This window comes from Rhopalosiphum maidis, chromosome 1 (genome assembly GCF_003676215.2).
Source record: "Rhopalosiphum maidis isolate BTI-1 chromosome 1, ASM367621v3, whole genome shotgun sequence".
Lineage (NCBI taxonomy): Eukaryota > Metazoa > Arthropoda > Insecta > Hemiptera > Aphididae > Rhopalosiphum > Rhopalosiphum maidis.
In genome coordinates this window covers 80,082,147-80,098,868 of record NC_040877.1, presented here as the reverse complement: position 1 = coordinate 80,098,868, position 16,722 = coordinate 80,082,147, and the positions used below count along the sequence as shown (strand labels likewise).

The 16,722-nt window shown below is 27.4% G+C and overlaps 1 protein-coding gene across 1 annotated transcript; it reads right to left on the bottom strand.

Moving 5' to 3' along the window:
* Positions 1 to 9,043: 9,043 nt before the first annotated feature.
* On the bottom strand, positions 9,044 to 13,765 carry LOC113557725. Its single transcript, XM_026963280.1, has 5 exons — positions 13,717 to 13,765; positions 10,581 to 10,863; positions 9,811 to 10,084; positions 9,340 to 9,444; positions 9,044 to 9,196 (listed from the first exon to the last, which is right to left on the bottom strand). Exons 1-5 carry the CDS (start codon positions 13,763 to 13,765, stop codon positions 9,044 to 9,046), a joined length of 864 nt encoding a protein of 287 aa, XP_026819081.1.
* Positions 13,766 to 16,722: the final 2,957 nt, after the last annotated feature.

Genomic DNA, 16,722 nt, shown 5'->3' with positions numbered 1-16,722 from the left:
TTAAATATAATGATTCATTTAGGACGCTATTCGAGTGTCCAATTGTGATCAAGTAAGATACCTTTTAGAGAGGAGCTAATAAATTTTAACATCGCAAATGATGTAGGTACATAAAATATTCAAATTTGAGACAAAATTATTTTATTGGTGCGGGGACGCGTGATATGAACCTCCTATTATCGTCATCGTCGCGTTTCGTGTCGATAAAATAATTATTACCATATGTATAGTAACGATATATATACATTTTCTACAAATTTAGCATCATATATTACAAACAATACAAACAATATATAGTATATATATTATTATATATTTATAATTGTATCAATGTAATTGGTATACGTACAAAACGTTTGGTTTTTAAAAATAAGTTTAGAACACCTTACATTCTCGTTGTGTCTATTTTGTCCGTTAGTTACTATTTACTAGTACGGCAGTACATAGTTACAAATGTTACAATTCAACTATTGTTTATATTAAGATAATTACTTATTGAATGAGAGTTTTTAATAATAAGGATTTATACTAGTCGGTATTAAAAAATAGGTACCAAAATATAAAGGTTACGAAATTCTTTTAAACCGTATATGTATATGGAAAACTACCTATATAGTTTATACTTTATTGCATTGTATATAAAAATACGAATGTAGAAACTGGAAATTATGCTCGCTACGACTTATTTATTATAATATTATAATATAGTTTGAACTTTGTAGTTATATTAATACTTTTGACAGTTGTGCCGACGAATTGCACAATCACATCGCCGTGTAGGGACTTACCTATGTGTAATAATACGTAGTATGTGCTGAAAAATTCATAAATGCGGTAATCATCATGAACTCAAATATAGCATGTAAAGCCCCCGCAACGCAATAATCGATGAGGCTCGGGTATAGGGGTAAAAAGAAGCCGCGTTACGATAGTCGTATAAGAATATCGAAAAAAATAAAAATCATCTCGATAATAATAACAACATGACGCGCATATTATTATAATATTATACGACGCGCACTCGTCCGCTCGTACATATTATAATATATATAATATACGCACACGCTCACTCGTATTATAATACACGTCCTATATCATTAAGCGCGCGTGTAACAAGTGAGCGGCGGACGCCGCGGGCGGCGTATAATATTGGGAGTTTTATTTTCCTCCGCACCTTCCTCGCTTCGTGTACGGCCACCGCCGCCGCACGCAGCCTCTCGATAACCGAGTCACGACCGTCGCCGCCGTCGTGGTAGTCACACGGCCCGCGCGCGTGCGTGCAGAAGACGCTTACCACACGGCGCGCGCGTTTGGACTCGCGCGCGCCCGCGACCGATGCGGCGCGGCCACGACGAAATAATAACGACGATGATAATATTATTATAACCGGTCGCACGCCCTCGCAGCGGCGGCGCGCACGAAAAACGGAATCTTGAGTCTACACATTATTATTGTATATTTTATTTTTATACGCGCTGCAGACGGTATAAACTGCAGCAGCAGACCATGGTATAGATCTGTGTCGTGTTTGGCAGGAGTCATGAGGTGCAAATGATGCGATGCGCACAGGTCCTCAAGTGGTTTTAAAGGTCTGTGCACTGTATAGGCGATGTCCTGGACTAGACCTAGACGCATGTTTTAATTTTGTATAAGGAATACAATTATTGATAATCATGCATTACTATGGTAAGAAAAAAGAAATTACCCGAACTTTTCTTGACACCATAATCGTGAGTCGACTTAAAGGATCGCACGATGAGCCACGTAGAGGTACCTAGTTAAAATACTTTCTTTCTTTCAATCAATCAATCTTCATTTTTATAGTTTTATCAAACACCGAAAAATATATGATTCATCTGCATTATAATATGTACATTTATAAATAACAATTGGTTTTTTTTATAAAGATTAATGAGCTTCCAATATTATAGTAGTTAATAGTTATACCCTAGGCTCCTAAAGCTTAGATCTGGCTCTTCGGGGTAATAGTGTAACAAAACGGCGCCCCTTACGTACATGACTATACGATTCTTCGACATTATAGACCGATTTAACCGATAAAGCCTCGGAAAATGTGAGACATTTTTGCTATTCATCTTTTTATTATAAAAAATTTAAGAACAAAATAAAATATTAAACATTAATGTTATTTATATTGTTATTAAAACAATTTAAAAATTCGTCGTAAATTCGCCTATGGGTTCATATATTATAATCACCCTGTATATAAACTATAAAGTGACCGATCGTTAAAAAAATGGAGAGGATAAAATTTAATATCATTATAATATAATTCACGACCGGCCTCATCCGCGCGCACACGGCGGCACACGCGCGGTTGATAGTGCCGCGCGATAATAACGATATATTATTACGTACGTATGACGCCGCAGTCTTCCTGCGCGCGCGTGACGATCTGTATGTGTGTGAAATAATATAATATATTAAAATAATATGTATAAATGAGTGTACAAACGTGTGTGTGTGTCTACAAAAATATACATGTGTATATAACGCGCGACGGCCTCCGGCTCATCGAGACCGGTTTTTAACAACAATATAATATACGTATATATAATAAGGGGAAAAAAGTTCACAGCCACCGCTTTTTAGCGAGACGGTCGACTGAGAGAGAAAAACCGAGAGAGAAGACGCTAAGCGAGACAGCCGAACGACGACTAATAACGAGAGCCCTCGGGGGCGCCAATATTAAAAGGACTAGACGAGGATGTGTAAATGTGTTGTGTCTGTCTTACAAACGTACAACAAACTATAATAAACTTGCGTTCAGCGGAGAGTCTATTTTGTGTTGTTAACTACAATAATGCTATTATAAATCGTTTAAAAATTAAATATCTAAAAAAAACTTAACGTTCAAACACCGATTATTTTACCTATATGATGAGTTTGATAATAGGTCAATCGCACTGTATTATATTGAAGCACTATAACAACACAAAATGGGTTCTGTTTCATAAATTCATAAATTTTCTGTTGTTTTTTTTATAATAAAACGGAAACAATACGTGTGGCCCGTGTGGGTGTAGTAATAATAGGTAGAATGAATATAAATAATAACAAGTATACAATAATGTTACATATTATTACACGACTTACGGCTTTGAGCGTGTTGCAACGTGAATATTGTTTTTGATTTGCCTACACTCTCGTGGAATCTATTATACTCAGTAGATCGGGGTTTCTCAGATAATTTACGCTGTTCCTATAATCTTCGTATGACGTATAGTCCAACCGGCCGTAGAACGCCGGTATCATAACTAATAAACCGTTTCGTGTTTTTGTAAAAAAAATACGCGTTTCAATAATTATCTTATACCTATTATGTAGGAACCGACAGAATAATACTCCTAATAATTTACGATTCAAGTGCTTGCGAGCCCGTGACGCCATGATCGCTATTTATACCTATTATTATTTTTAAAAACAATTTATCATCAATTTTATTTCTTTGAAACTCGTTAAGTTCGGCTTATTTTATCTTTCATTTTTATGTTCAATTGTAGACGTTTTAAAGATATGGATGTTTTATTGACTGCATTATAATAAAAGAATCATTTCAGAAGCTATATATACCTATAAAGACAATCGTATGTGTTTTTACAACATTTTACAATATGCACCGAAAATAATTAAGTATATTTTATTAATACCATCAGGTTTTGTTTTATTTTTTACATTTTGAATTTTTCTTTCATTTAATAGAGACTAGTATATTCTATCAAGTTTTTATCAAAGGTAGATTTAAAAATCAAAAATGGCGTTTTTAAAGAGTGAAAACCTATAAACATTTAAAATATTGCTCGAAGATGTTGTTGAAATTAAGTATAGTAAATAACAACTAATAATTAGCATAATATAACACCTTTTTACAAACTAACTATGTTTAATGAGAAATAGATTTTTGAAATAGTGTTAGTCATGGGCGCCTGCAGAAAATTTATCAGGGAGGGGCATAATGACATTAAAAAATGTTTATTCCTTGTAAACTACAAAATGTGTTATAGAATTATATGAAATCAAATACCAACCCCTCACTCTAAAGTAAAAATATCGATGAAACGTTTATAAATCAAAATAAAAGTTAAAGTGTTCAACATTCTATTTGAATTCCAGGGGGGGAAATACCCCTCTTGCTCTCCTCCGGGCGCCAATGGTGTTAGCATAAATGCCTTATTTAATTAGATATAATCTTTGGTAAACATGTTTTTAGATTCTAAATTAAGCAATAAATGTATTAGTTTTACAATGATATGTTTTTTTGTGTACATATATGATATATACATGATAAATAGAAATAGAAAAAGGCTTTGATTTTTAATTCAAAGGGTGGTTTCTGATAGCAAATTGGATCTAGTTAGAGAGATTAAAATTAAAAGTTCCCAGTATAATATATTAAATCACCAGAAAAAATTAATGGGAAAATTTTAACGTACAAACGTTGCTACTCAAAAATGAATTATTGTAAATACTAAAATTTACACCAAATGTTTATGTTGGCATTTACTTGACAAGGTATAATTTTCAAAATATTTTGACTATTTTTAAGCTATTTATAGACATTTGAAATTTTCCATTTTGTTTTAGATTTTTTTCGCTAAGTCAAATGTAATGCAAGAGTTGTCGTAAGTCGTAATATTTGTTTAAACGTTTAAATTTAAAATTTTGACAAAATTCCTAAAATCTCAAAAATTTTAAAATTATTTTTTAGTTATGTTTAAGATTTGAAAATTTTCAACAAGACGTCTGAAATGCAAATGGCCCGGAGATCTTCTCGTTTTCTCAATGCATTTCATAATTATCGTGTTTATTATTTTTTTTCCTTAAAATTAACACTCATTTTCACGCGTTCCTGTAATGTGAAACTGCTTCTTAATGATGTTTGCTATTTTTATTACCTAATACTATTGTATTCACTTGTATAGATTTCAAAATGCAAATTATCATTAAATAAACAAATTAAAAAAAAAATATATATATATGTGTGAAAATTTAGCCTATACAATTTTACATTTGATAAAAAATAGAAGTTTTTACGGTAAACTAAATTTAGATATCAAATTTTATAAATTATATTCCATTTATCTACCTATAATAGTACGTGAATATCGGGAATTAAGTATTTAATATTTTATTTTATTTTAGTAAACTGAATAACTATATAATATATAATTCTTTAATAATTAAATCTCTTAGTTATTTTTTTCAACTAGAATATAAGTCAATAGCCATTTTACATTTTTATTTTTATAATTTTTTTATGGGGTTTTTGATGTTAAAATGCAAGTATAAAAATATTTAAAAATAAAGCAAAACTTGTTCTTGTAGCATATACAATATTTTTACCTAAAAAGGAATGAAGAAACGTTTAATAGTTTCAAGTATTAACTATATTAAGTATTCAATATTATGGTTGGTTATTTTTTGAACATCTTAATTGACATAAGACAACATTTTTTTACCCACCCAGTTATAATTTCTTTAAAAGTTACTGGGGTTGTCAAATTATTTTTATTATTCTTACAATTGTAATAAAATTGTTTTTGATCTTATAGAAAAAAATAAGATCGTTTTTTTAACTTTACATTTAAATACTTCCAGTTAATTTTTAAAAATATAGTTGTACAATCGTAGTACGTATACCAATAAAACGTTGTTACGTGACCTCTGAATCAGAGGCTGATCATATAAGGAGAAAATATACTGTAGCTTATTAGATGACGAAATTATTAATTTATCACATTAATTTTTATAATCTTATTTATTCATGAACATATTTAGTGGAGGAGGGGGGGATAATCTTTTAAATAAATAAAATAAAAATATGTTATATGCATCTCCAGATCTCGAATAAAATATTTGATTATTTAGGCGTACTAAGATATGGATTTGTTATGGAGTTAATATTAAGGGGATCTAGGATAAAGGTACTGGTTTATTAGCCTTTTTGAATAATATTTTTGTATATCTTGCACTCGGCAAACCCCAAATAATTTTTAAGTTTATGTAATTTTCATCCAATAAGAGATTTAGAAATCTACGTCTACCTATAAAATATATATATGGAATGAATTTTACTATTTTAATGGCTGATTTCGAAAAAGCTACATGTAATGTTATTTTAAATACGTTTCATGGTTGTAAAACTATCTGTTGATTTTTTTGTGTAAACTAAAGTTTTAGTCGTAAAATTTAAAAAAAAAAGTTTTATAAAATAAATATATTAAACAAAGAAAAATGCAAGATGTTTGAAATAGGTTAAAATATATTGATCGATTAGCTTTTCTGTACTATTGTTAGAAATTGGACATAGATTTAATAATTAAAATATCTAAAATACTCCAATATTGAATATAAAACTTACTTTTTCTAATATTTTTTACGGCTATGCTATACCAAGTATTTAATTAATTGCTTATTTTTATATATAGTAGACAATTAAAAAAAAAAAGAATTACTAGCATACTGGTATTTGAACCTATACCGATTGTTAAATACTAATCCGGTCCGATTGATATTTTTTTATCAACAACTATTCATAGGCACAACCAATAAAAAGTGTTGCAAAAGCGTATACGAATTTTGACTATTATTTTTTTCGCTTCTCCTTTATGCCATATACTTATTTCTGTAATGTTCCCATTACTGTCACCAATCGAAAGAAGTCTGTATATTATGAAAACACTGTGACTAATTAAAAAGAACGCAGATGTGTGCAAAAAAATACACTAAAAATAAATCGAGAAAAATCTGCACGAAACCATATTTGGGTCGGGGGAGTGCGCATTTTTTGTGCGTGTGGCCATCCCCCCACGTCAACGCAACCGGTTCTTGGATGGACTGATGTTGTTATTGCTTTGTGGAGCCTATAAAAAAAAAATAAGAATAATAAATAAATAAGAATAAAAAATTGAAAAAGAAAATAATACGTTCACGTTTATTTTTGGTGAGACTGCTGTCAAAAATAAAAATATAAAAAGCCAAAATAAAAAGTATCGGTCTTAAAATATCGTTTAACGACCGGCGGCAACGAACGAAAAAAAACGTGAAGCCACCATTTATATTATTCTGCGCTGTGTAGTTTTTTTCTTTTAATAATATAATCATATTTTACGACTTATTAAAAAAAATCACGGACACCAAAACGACACCCGGCGACACGATGGAATAATTGGTAATTTTTTTGTTTTGTTCTCATATATATATCTTAGTTTTTCTTCTCTTTTACTCTTATTCTTTCCCTACCTATACTCAACAGAATTCTCCGTCGGTCGTAAAAAACCGCCTTTATAGCCGCCTTTCACCATGTGTCGTACACGACGATGGTGGCGGCGACGGCACAGGTCTTAGTGTAGTTAAACTTTTATTAGGTAGACACTCCCGAAATTTTTATTTCTGGCCACCTTGGACTGGACTCCCTCCTTCTGCCAAACACACATATACCACCACTATTTAATTATATCGTTTTCTTTCTCATGGTTTAAAGAGGGATTTCCTTGTTTTCTGTGTTGTTTCTTTTTTATTAATGTGCAAGCAAACGATATTCAATAACACGTATACACATGCTACGAATTATATTTGTTTTTATTAATCTTTAAGTATTATACTTCATTCTAACAAATATATTACAGACTATATTCTAATAGAACTGTAGCGTCTAAGAAAATATCTAACACGACATCCGAATAGTGTTGTTGGTAATGTTTAATTAATTAATGAAAACAAATTATATCATGTACGGTGAATATTTTAATATCGGACAAATAATATTGAACAAACGAACTTATTAGTTATTTTAGTTGAAAAATAAGTTCTTAAGAGAAAATACAAAACAAAGTCCTTTGATAAATAAAATAAATAAATCTATTATACTCAGGATACGAACATATTTTTAATATTTAAAACTTAGAATTTCTAAAATCATGCAGAAATAATACTTATAGCAACTTTAATTTTAAATTAATAAACAACGAGATTGATGATTCATTTTTACTTAACCAAATAAATTTTAAAATTAATACTCATAACTTACGCAATAATGATTTATTTTATGTTCTACATTTTTCTCAGAGGTACATGTTAAATGACCCCTTAAATATTTTGATGTCTTGCAGAAACAATCAAATTTTAATACACTATTCAAATAATCATGTAATTAACAATAAACACCGTAATTATTATTTAATTTTCTTATTTTGTATCTCCCACTTTTTAGGTTTATATAATATGCAATCATTATTTTTTACTATTTTTTTATTCCCTATATTATTTGTATAACTTATATTGAATTATTTAAAAATGTATTTATTGTCAAATATTATTATACTATTATTGTAAATTAGACATTGTCCGTATGAATATTAAATAAAAAAAATAACCAAAAACATTGGGAATTTTTATAATATAATCATATAAATGTTGGAAATTGTTGTATACCTAATACTAGCTACTATATAGTTGGCATTACTTATAATCTATAAGTTTTCTTCGTTGTTCGTGTACCTATATAGCTATATAGTTGTATATAACACTATAACATTAATTTTTAATAACTGCTTGTATGTATACGTTATTTGATTAAGTCATTACATTTTTGTGCAATTACAAATATAAAATCATTAAATATAGGTTATTTAATTATTAAACGACTTATTGCACAAGATTATATTATACAACTCAACAAGATGCGGTATGCACCCTGCATGTTAAATAGAGAAAGGATGCACGCCATAATTTATAAGATTTACTTTCATTCTAAAATATACATTATAAATATATTATTATATACAAAAGAAAGAATAATTTAATTTTAAAGCATTTATTTTAAATACTTATTACTGGAAAATGGAAATGATAATTTTTTGAACTCAAATCTATAAAGCATGCATGTGTGAAGATAAGTGTCAGTTATCAAACAAAAACAAAATAATCAAAAAACTACGAAGTTCGGAAGTCCTAACAAACATGTTCAACAAGCAAACAACCGAACAGTATTTTATTTTAAGAGTTAAAATTAAAATCAGCTCTATGACTTGGTCCGGGACGTCCATCCAATATATTTGTTGATCTCCATGTACATGTCGCGTTTAGTTTTAAATAGGCGCTCGAAATGTTTCTTGTTGAACGAGTGTCTGCCTACCACGTAAACATGTCGGTCCGTCTCCAACTGATATTTTATCTACAACACACATATTTAAGTAACATGGCATTATGTCATTTTTGGACAATATATAACTTTGTCACGTCGTAATTTTTTATTAGACAATAAAAGTTTATGTAAATGTAAGTCAGTTTAATTAAATAAATATGTTATTAACTTACGTACACCGCCGGAAGTGACAATAAATGCGTTAATTTTACTGTGAAATACGCGCTTACCGTTACTTGAGGAATCGGATACTCATTGGTAGACACCGAAAATTCTGCCTGCATGTAACGTTATAGAGATGTCAGCACAATAATTCTTATAAATTCAAAAGCAATGATACACAATTTTAAATGTTGTATATATATATATATATTAATTAAATTAAAAAACAGTTTTATTACCGCTGTTAACTTTAATACAATTTATAGTATTAAATTTAAATATTTTTTCGAGGTATAAATTAAAATTTATTGAAAAATAAATATTTTTAATCTTTATAGTTTTTTCTTATTCTTAAAAGTTTAGATAATACAAATAATTTTTATTAATATTTTAAAATCAATTATACTTTTAGCAGATTCAAGCTTAAACTTTGTAAAATAAAAATGTATTTTAACAGTTTGAAATAATATCATTAAGTTTACCTTATAACTATGACAAGAAACATCAATCATTTTCAGTGATGACTTTTCAACACTGTATACATATTTTTTTTCCAAGTTCCAATGCTGTTTTATATAGTCGGAAATATTTTCTATGGCTACCTGGTCGTCAAAAATCCCGTTTTCGTTGAGCCAACTTGGGTTAGAAAATAATGAACGATTGGATTCTAAAAATGCCCTGTTTTTGCATGCTTGTACGACATATTTATTTACCATTATATTTTCACTGTCATAGCTAGAGTTTGAAAACCGTAATCTAAACGTATTACGAAATGTAACTTGAAGATTATTTCATTGTAATTTGTAATATTTCTAAATTAATTAAATTATAATAATTTTAGTTCTTATTGTTTATAAAGTTGAAAGTTATTACTAATAGGTTTTTTGAAATAGTTATATAGTGTTATACTAATTACATCATGTACATCTTATACATTTATAGATTTATAGCTATAATATAATTTATTTTAAAATAACTAACCTAATAATCTATACTAGATGCGGATTTGAATTGATAATAACATTTATACAATTATTGACATATTTTCAGTATCTTAACTAAATTTTTTTAAATAAATTAAATTATACTTTAAATTCTTATATTAACCTATATAATCTTAAGAGCTTTAATTTTTGTTTTTAAACTAATTTCAATAATTATTTAATAATAATAAAAAATATAATAAAATTTACTATTATACTATTTATATAAATATAGAATACCTAATATAGTTATTAGTTTCCTAATTTACTTATTCATTTTTAAATAGCACTGTACCGCCCGTTCGGAATCTAAAATCACTCCATTTACGAAATCTTCACTTGTTTTTATTACCGAATTGGAAAAGTGTTCACTTATTCCAGTTGGTACTTTGTATGAATAACTACGGTGTTGATGAAGATTTTCATGCAATGGTAAAGGTGTGCACTTAATCAAAGGCATTTTATTTGCCCACAAAATAACTGTCTTACTAGAATCTTTATCGCTTAGCGTTTCAGATGAATCCATAATTTTTCTGAATGTAATATCGAGTTCTTGAAAAATACAATAAAAATTAAAAATTATTAACATAACACGTAGGTAGTCATGTTTTATAAATTATGCCATATGATACCAAAGCACACATAATTTTTTTTTTTTTTTTGAAAGAACTCGCATAACATTTTACTTATTTTGTCTAAAATGCCTTCTCTAATCAGTCTAATCTTTCAAAAAATAAGATGAAATCACCAATATTTGTTTTTTAATCTATAGTAATAGAATACTGTATAGATATTAAGTTATTGCTTATTAGTAATTTGTGTTTTTAAACTAAATAATAATACTATAATATTCGGAAAAGCTTAAATATTTCAATATAGGAATTTATACATAGTCAAAATTATTATTATAAGAACTTAGACAATTAGATGATTTATACTCATACAGAAAGCTGAGTGAAAAAAATAACTGCATGTATGGTGTATAATACTGTATATATATATCAATATCCAACAAATAATACTTTGATGTATTAAGAAATTAAACAAACAAAATAGTTTGGTGCTTATTTAAAACAATATTTTTGTAGTTAGTCTTTATCACATAACAATAATAAATTGATTGTTTTGAAATTATATTATTTTATTAAAATTTAAAATGATGTGATATATCTACCTGCTTAATCAAGTTATTTGTAGTTGTAGCAAATTAAAATTGTAAGTAGATCATAGTAAGGTAATTAAATACATAAATACAACTATAGGTAATGAGCAACTATCAAATAGTGACTAGAGAATAATAATTGATTTTAATTTTATTTACTACAGTTGTGTATATAGGTAACTATAGAAATATTATGATTATGATTGAATTCGACAACAACAATAAAAATGTAATTCAATTTTGATTCTATGGAGTTTGATCGTTGTTGCAGATGAACAGTCGTACCAAATGTAGATAATATATTTTTTAGTATTATGACAGTAATTAATTTAAAACTATAAAATATTAAAATTACAATACATATCGTAAATAATGAAAACTTTCAGCAAATTATTAAACGCTTTAGTGAATTTGATTCATATACATTATGAAATAAAATATATTAAAGTTAAAAGCTGATATAATAATATACGAACTATAAGGTATAAATATAGAATTATAAATATTATAATAAATAAATTGTTACGTAATTTATGTTACTAATTCATGGTAGTCATGGTAAAATTAACGTACCATACGATCACGTAAAACATTAAAAATACCTAATATGCCATTTAATTATTTTGGAACTCCTTGCCAAATAAAAATATTCATAAAGAGTTAATAAAGTTAAAAAAAATGGTATATGATAATATTAAATATTTTATATTATAACATGTATTTAATCTATTATTGTGTGAAATATTAAAGAAATATTATTATTCCATTGATAATTATTGTTTACCGTTTCTCATTCATCTATTAATTTTGTATTTTCGTCTAATTATTGGTCAAAAAATTACTATTTGTGTTAGACTTGCGCCAGGAGGTAGGAAACAAGTACCTATTACAATAATCAAATGGTTAAGGAATTCAGAAACTAAAAAAGTGATTCGTCTTGACAACTGGGATATATTTGTTAAGTATATAGATCGTTTTTTTTGACTTTGACACATTAAGGATTTAACGACTATCATAACCATAAGGTTATGTATCAGTGACAATTTATTAATAATAATTGTCGAATTTGACCATTCCTACAAGGTAAGTATTCAATAGTGACAAACATTTAGCAGTACACGTGGAAACTCGGTTTTTTTAATTCTGAATTAATAGGTCATGTTGTGGCACATGCAAACTTCTTCGAATGTGTCTAAACGTATAGATTAAAAAAAAAAATAGTAGGTGATATTTAAGTTTCAACAGTTGGATTAAATCTAAAAATGTTGTAAATTTCACTGATACTTTAATATTTATAACATTAACACCTATTTTATAATTAGGGCTCGGATTTATATGTATTTATGAAACCAAAATATGTATTTACGTTAGCAAAATATGTACATAAATATGTGCTAAAAAAATGAATATATGTATTTTACTAATATGATTTATTTATTAATATTTAATTATTTAATATATCCATATGAGTTTCTAATGAAACAAATTATATTTTAAATAGTAAAATTATTTAAAAAAACGTGATGACAGACACAAAAATAAAAATAAAACACACATCATTGTAAAATCAATACATTCATTACTCCGTTCAGAATTTAAAAGGTGTTACAAATTATAAAGTAGAAATAAAAAAAGTTAAAAAAAAAATAAAAATTTTAATTATCTTAATTACAATTTATGATAACAGCCATTTTGAAATTTTGAAATTCAAAAGATCTTCGATTTGGTTGTAAAATTGCCTTATATTGACCAAATGATCTTTTGGCGTCCACTGATGTTATTGGGCTGTATTGCATTTTGACTGTCTGAAGGAGTAAGTTGAATCTACCGTAGATTAAGTTCAATAATTGGTATTATTTTGTTGCTATGTCGTACTTTCGGAAATTTGGGAAATCGTTTGTATTGAAAAATACAACCGTACATAATTAATAATTATTAAAAAAATCGTAAATGAACAAATTGTCAAAATATATAAGAAAAAATGGAATTATTGAAAAATATGTTAAAACATGTATATTTATGGCAAAATATATAAAAATAAGTAAAATAAAATATAGTTAATTTCATTGGAAATCCCTTGAAACGAATTTATCACTCACTTAAATTAATTTATCAAGTCACAGTAAAAATATGTATTTACATATAAATACGAGCCCTATTTATAATAAATAAATAATAATAATAATAATTTAGTATTAGAATTTATTTTTTTTTAGTGTTCTTGGTTTTTGTAATTTATTTACTTGTAATAAATCTGAATGTTATATCATATCTTTTTGGAACTTTTAACATTTTTTATAGTTTAAACTCTCATTGAAAGCTTTACATTTAAATAGATACTCAATGCTCGCGAATTATGAAGGTTTTGAATTTTTGCATTTTAGTTACGTAATATTTTTTTTTGTTTATGGTCTTCGTAACAATCATAATCGTAAGAAATACAATTTTCGTTTAGCTCATCTTATATTTGTGTTACTTATAACTTTATGCTTTGTTTGTTATAAATATACAATCATATTGATTTTGATAAAATTCTGTTCTCTATCGAATTCGGAGTTAACTTATTGTTTGATAATATTGATAATATTACCTCAGAGCATTTTATAGATAAAACTAATGATTAAGACAATGAGTTGTATTCTTAACTATTAAGTAATAAATTGTCTACTAGCTTTGCTTTTCTATACCAACGTACATTTCTATAATTTTACGTACTAATAATAATACAATATTGAATATGAGTTATTAGGTTATTATCACTCGAGTATACCCATGTGGATATGACGTATGAAGGAAATCAGCTGTATAATATTACAGCAGTTAGTTATAACTTCATAATATATAGATATGTATAACATACCTGTTGTTCTTAAAATACAGACAATTAAAATCGAACGTCATAACTCATAATATTATACTCTTTTGGCGGTTAACGTTGAGACTTTTATTTTGAATGGTTTATTTTATTTGTTTATGTTTAATGTTTCTATAGAACATAGCATATTATAACATTTATATATACTCGTATATATAATGTTATCGTTATATTGGCGTGTCGAATCTCGTTGAAAGTGATGTTCTTGCAGTTTTAATAATGTCCTACACAATACCGAATTGTAGACACCTATTTAAAATCATGACTTAAAGATTTTGAATTATTTTTAATTTGATGATTATGATTTTTAACTTTTGGAGCATATGCATTTAATTAGTGAAATATTAAGAACAGGAAATTAAAACGTAATTCTATGCAGTACTTAAAAAATTTAAAAGTGATGTTTACTTCCTACGGCTATTGATATTTTATTACCAGTCGTAAAATATCTGTGATAATATTTTTTAGTAAAGGACGGGGCAATAGACGTACAGTGTTAGGCTGTGGCCTCTTAGTTGCAGGCTTAGCTCCTAACGACTCACGGCTACTAGAAAACGAAATGAATATTATGAACTGTTATATCAATTATCAACCATATAGATTGATGGAATCATGACAGATTGCAATTTTCTATTACTATATTTTATTATTTTACGCATGCTTAACTATATTTTCTAAATTATTGAATTACTATCGTTTTCATAAAGCTAAGTGTTCATAAAAAAAAAAAGAAACCGATTTATTATTCTGTTGACTAATTTTCAACGCTAAACCTAACGCTAAATTGTTCAATATATATAGCTTGCAATACTAGTTTATGACCGTATTCGTGTGTGAGTGGAGGGAAAAGAAGTATGATAAAGGTGTTGTAAGTGTTGTAACACCTTAGTTAGATCATATCATTTTTATTTACCAGAGTATTTCTAAAACGATTTACAAAATAACCAACATAGTGTTATTGTTTTTTATTAGTTACCTACTTAATAATAATAATAATAATAATGTGCATAATGATCATATTATTTATTGAATATTTAAATATTTGTTTAATAAAAATTAATTTAATTTAATTAATTTGATATTTTTTTAAATATTTATTTTTCGTAATATAAGGTACTAGCATTACTCATGTAGTTCGTGACAATGGGATAAATAATGCCATGGGATTTATCTTATATTAAACTCCATAAAATGTTAACTACACTGCTACATATATTTTTAACACAGTCATTTGGGTGGTTTTACCAAATATAATAAAAAGGTCTAAAATTATTTCCATTTTAATAATTACTTTGCTTTCTTTAACTTGAAATGACAACCCTATACAGGCTACACAAGGGCGCCATTTCAGATAAAGCTACCAAATTTTCAAGCAGACAAAACTTTTCCACTATCAAACCACAGTATAATGAATATTAATAGTGAAATGTATTGTTGTTTTAAAAGATAGAGCGACATTCCTTTTAAAAATTCTATTCTATTTTAGGAAGTCTCATAAATGCCAAAAGTACACAGTTAAAAAGACATGAAATTAGTTTTTTTTCAAAAAACAATCAACTTTAAGGTGGGCCCTATAAAAAAAAATGTGACTTTTTATATATGTATATAGACTATAGAATGATTCGGCAACACACCTGACCGTGGATGTGAAGATTCGAAATTCAAAACTCACTCCTTCACTCTAATAATGCATAAAATGTAGTTTTCTCAAAAAACGGTTTTTATAGAGGCCTTTTGTAATGAATTTTTAGAATATCGAAATTATAATGGTTTTAAAAGATAAGGCGACGTTTCTTTATATATTATAACCTATTTATATAAGTCTCATAAACACCATACTCTATCAAAAATACGTAAAACTAGTTTTGTTTTTTTTTTGAAAAAACAGTCCACAAGTGGCCGCAACCCATATGAGAAAAATACAATTGATTTTTTTAACATTTTTATGTGTGTATATTATTTTGACAACACATCTAATAATGGATGTAAAGTCTCGAAGTTGAAAACTTACTCCTTCACCCAAATATTGCACAGAACGTAGGTTTTTCAAAAAACCATTTTTCGATGATTTTGATATTGAATTTTTAGAATATCGAAACTATTATGGTTTTAAAAGATGGAACGACGTTCCTTTAACCTATTTGTAGATGTCTCGCAAACACCGTACACTGTTAAAAATACATAAAATCGGTTTTTTTTTTTGAAAAACCGTCCACAGGTGGCCGTGGTTCCTGTATGAAAATTAAAAACATGACATTTTTACGTTTTGATACATATATATTACATATAATCAATATACATATGCATATATATTGATTCAGCAACAAACCGTATCGTGAATTTGAAGTTACGAAATTTTACTAAAGCTGTAATA